Source organism: Myotis lucifugus, unplaced genomic scaffold (assembly GCF_000147115.1).
Source record: "Myotis lucifugus unplaced genomic scaffold, Myoluc2.0 scaffold_899, whole genome shotgun sequence".
In the NCBI taxonomy this organism is placed as follows: domain Eukaryota; kingdom Metazoa; phylum Chordata; class Mammalia; order Chiroptera; family Vespertilionidae; genus Myotis; species Myotis lucifugus.
This window is the reverse complement of record NW_005871947.1, coordinates 43,647-46,722: the sequence shown is the minus strand read 5'-3', so window position 1 is coordinate 46,722 and position 3,076 is coordinate 43,647. Positions and strand designations below refer to the sequence as shown.

At 52.1% G+C, this 3,076-nt stretch overlaps 1 protein-coding gene across 1 annotated transcript; it reads right to left on the bottom strand.

Annotated features, from left to right (window-relative positions):
- Positions 1 to 610: 610 nt before the first annotated feature.
- Positions 611 to 3,076, bottom strand: TDGF1 (teratocarcinoma-derived growth factor 1). Its single transcript, XM_006106748.3, has 5 exons — positions 3,031 to 3,076; positions 2,820 to 2,948; positions 2,037 to 2,151; positions 1,847 to 1,956; positions 611 to 726 (listed from the first exon to the last, which is right to left on the bottom strand). Exons 1-5 carry the CDS (start codon positions 3,068 to 3,070, stop codon positions 611 to 613), a joined length of 510 nt encoding a protein of 169 aa, XP_006106810.1. The 5' UTR covers positions 3,071 to 3,076.

Below are 3,076 nucleotides of genomic sequence, written 5' to 3'. Positions count from 1 at the left end.
ATTAACTGTAATAATGCAATACAACAAAATAGCATACATATCGAATCGCATATATATCAACACATGTGTAACTCCATCTATTGAAAAAAATCCGCATTATTAACCGGTACACCTAATAAGTAGTTGGTTCAGGCAAATCTCATTTATTGTGCTTTGCTTTTATTGTGCTTCACAGATATTGTGTTTTTGTTTTTTACAAATTGAAGGTAAGACCCCTCACCTGCTAAGATTACAACTCACGGAAGGTTCAAATGATGGTAAACAATTTTCAGAAACAAAATATTTTAAATTAAGGTATGTACATTGTTTTAGACATAACGCCATTGCACAGGCAATAGACTACAGTATAGTGTAAACGTAACTTAATGTGCACTGGGAACCAAAACATTTGTGTGACTCGCTTTATTGCGATATTCGCTTCACTGCAGTGGCCTGGAACCACAGCTGCGATATCTGAGGTATTTCTGTCCTGTAAGGAATGTCAGGGACCACGATGGAAATCTAGTCACTACTTCAAGGCAACTACCAAGTAATCAGCTCCCAGGACACCGGAGGGACAGCCTTGACAGGCCATGAAGTCTGCACGACAAACGTTGCACACAAAGGTCGATTAACATGAACTTTGTAGAGCCAGGCAGGTGCCAGCCAGCATGAGAGCGGCGCCTGCAGATGGCGCTAGTTCTGGGGCGCTGGAAGCCGCGAGGTGCTCGTCCATCCCGTGGCCATCTGGAAGGAGGGACACTGGGTCATGAAAGGAAATCCCTCCGGCAGTAGGTCCTGCTGCCCACACACGTGGCAGATGGACACGAGCCCAAAGCTAGTTGGGCTCAACATTTGAGTACAGGGTGCTCATGGGATCAACAGTGCTGACCACACAAAGTCAGACTCCTGACAGATCTTTCCACAGAAGTTGCCACAGGCCGACTGTGAACTTGCCCTTCCCTGGACCTGTGCTCTCACCCACCCCAGCGGGTGACACCTTCCCTCTGATGACGAGGACACAGCCTGTTTTGGGTCCCACGTCCAACCATTCAACTCACACTTAGCAAATGCCTGTCCTGGGCCCGACATGCAGGGATGCAAAAGGGAAAGACGTCCCAGCCTGGATCGGGGGCGGGGGGGGGGGGTCCCATCTTATCCTCACATGAAGCAACCGCTTTTACCTACTTTGTGGACTGAATGTTTTCACTTTCTAACACCTGCAGGGGTGGAACTACGAGAGGCCCCTGGACCTGGGTGGACCCAGAAACCCGGTCAGGTCGGCGTGGGGAGACCCCGCTCCTCATGTCCACCTTCTTGTCATCGTTTTCCTCAAGTCAATGCCAATCAACAAGGTGCAAGGGTCCTCAGACCAATCACCAGGGGGTCTGTGCAGGGACCTCTTTGGACCCATAGTTCCTAAGGGACAAGAGTGGGGCCAAGCCCCTGGTGTAACTTAAGGGCATTAGTTGGAGTTGGGTGCCCCCGCCCTGCTGCTGGGTGGCTGCTAACTGAGCTGTACCCCCTGGAGATTGTCTGCGTCTCTCTGCCTGAAGGCAAGGAACACCAGAAAGTCTCTTGGTGTTTGAAGAGGTCAAACCTTCTTGTTTATTTTCCTCAATAGACGGTCACGTACTAGAAAATGTCAGAGACTTGGAATAGCTCTCGATCCGAAAGGCAGCACAGCCAGCAACACTGAGGGCGAAATGCCAAGGACACCGAGGTCACCATCCCATCTGCAGTCCTCGATCCTTTTACCGGCAGAACTCTGGCTGCCAGTCCCCAGCAAGCCACGAGGTAAGGCAAGAGACCCCTCTGGCTAAGTGCCCACAAGCAACTGACAGCCCGAAAGGGCAGCGCCACTTACCACAGCCGGGCAGGAATGTCTGAGGGAAGCAGCGCAGCCGGCCGTGCCAGCATTTGCACATGGAGCACTTCCGGGGCAGCCAGGTGTCGTGGGGCACGGACCCACAGTTCCTGAGAGGAGCGCATAAGGCGACACATACGTACTTAAAGTCCTCACTTCTCCCCCCACCGCTCCCCACTTCAGGGCTTACTCTTTGCGCTTATCGTGCTCACAGTTCCGTCCATAGAAGGAGGGGGGGCAGGCACAGAAGGACCCCAGCATGCAGGTCCCCCCGTTCAGGCAGCAGGTTTTGTTGAGCTCCTTACCTGAAAGATGAGAGATGGCTGAGAGGGTGGAGGGATGGGAGAGCGGAGTTCCTGTGAGCAAAGGTTAGTGCAGCACCAAGGGCGTGGCCCCCAAAAGTGTGGGCAGATGTCTAAACATCACAGACCTCAAGAATAAGACTGGTTTTTAGTGTTCTCTTTGCTACCCCTGCCTTTGAGCATATAAATCGTTTTTTAAAAAATATATTTTTATTGATTTAAGAGAGGAAGGGAGAGGGAGAGAGAGATAGAAACATCAATAATGAGAGAGAATCATGGATCGGCTGCCTCCTGCACGCCCCACACTGGGGATGGAGCCTACAACCTGGGCATGTGCCCCAAACGGGAATCAAACACTCATAGGTCATAGGTTCATAGGTCAGTGCTCAACCACTGAGCCCCCTGATGGGCAGCAGAGAATCTTGTTCATGCAAAGGCCAGTGGTGGTGTCCGGAGCCCCAGCGTGAAGTGGAATCAGCGAAGGAAACTCCAGGGACGCAAAGTGCACACACACTGCCTGTCTTCCCTCCACGATGAAAACCTGTCCCAGCACCAGCCCAGCTCCAGAGCAGGTTCCCACTCTCTCGGTGAAAGAGATCAAAAGACAGGAACCGGGAGAAGGGCCCGGCTGTGACACCCCACAGTGGAGAGCGGAGGCAGGCGGCTCTTACTGTCCTGGATTCTCACGGGTGGCACCAACTGGAAAGGCCGATGACGAATCGCAGGCTCCTCCTGGGACCGAAGGCTGCCCTCTCTGAAGGCCAGGTCTCCCTGTGACGGACGTTCATGGTGGCCCAACCCTTAGTGACAAAATCAACTCGTGGAGCCTGTGCATCGGGCCCATAAAATTGCTAGTGACCAAAAGAACCGAAAGTCTCTTACCAGCAACTAATTCCAGTTCAAATGCTTTGGAAATGGCCATGATCAG

What these genes read in the sequence shown, in the direction of transcription:
- TDGF1 (XM_006106748.3), bottom strand. Translation starts at nt 3,070, where the DNA reads ATGGCCATTTCCAAAGCATTTGAACTGGAATTAGTTGCTG. An exon ending in TGAACTGGAATTAGTTGCTG is followed by an intron (nt 2,949 to 3,030) that starts GTAAGAGACTTT and finishes TTTGTCACTAAG; the next exon opens with GGTTGGGCCACCATGAACGT. An exon ending in GACATTCCTGCCCGGCTGTG is followed by an intron (nt 727 to 1,846) that starts GTAAGTGGCGCT and finishes CCCTCCTTCCAG; the next exon opens with ATGGCCACGGGATGGACGAG.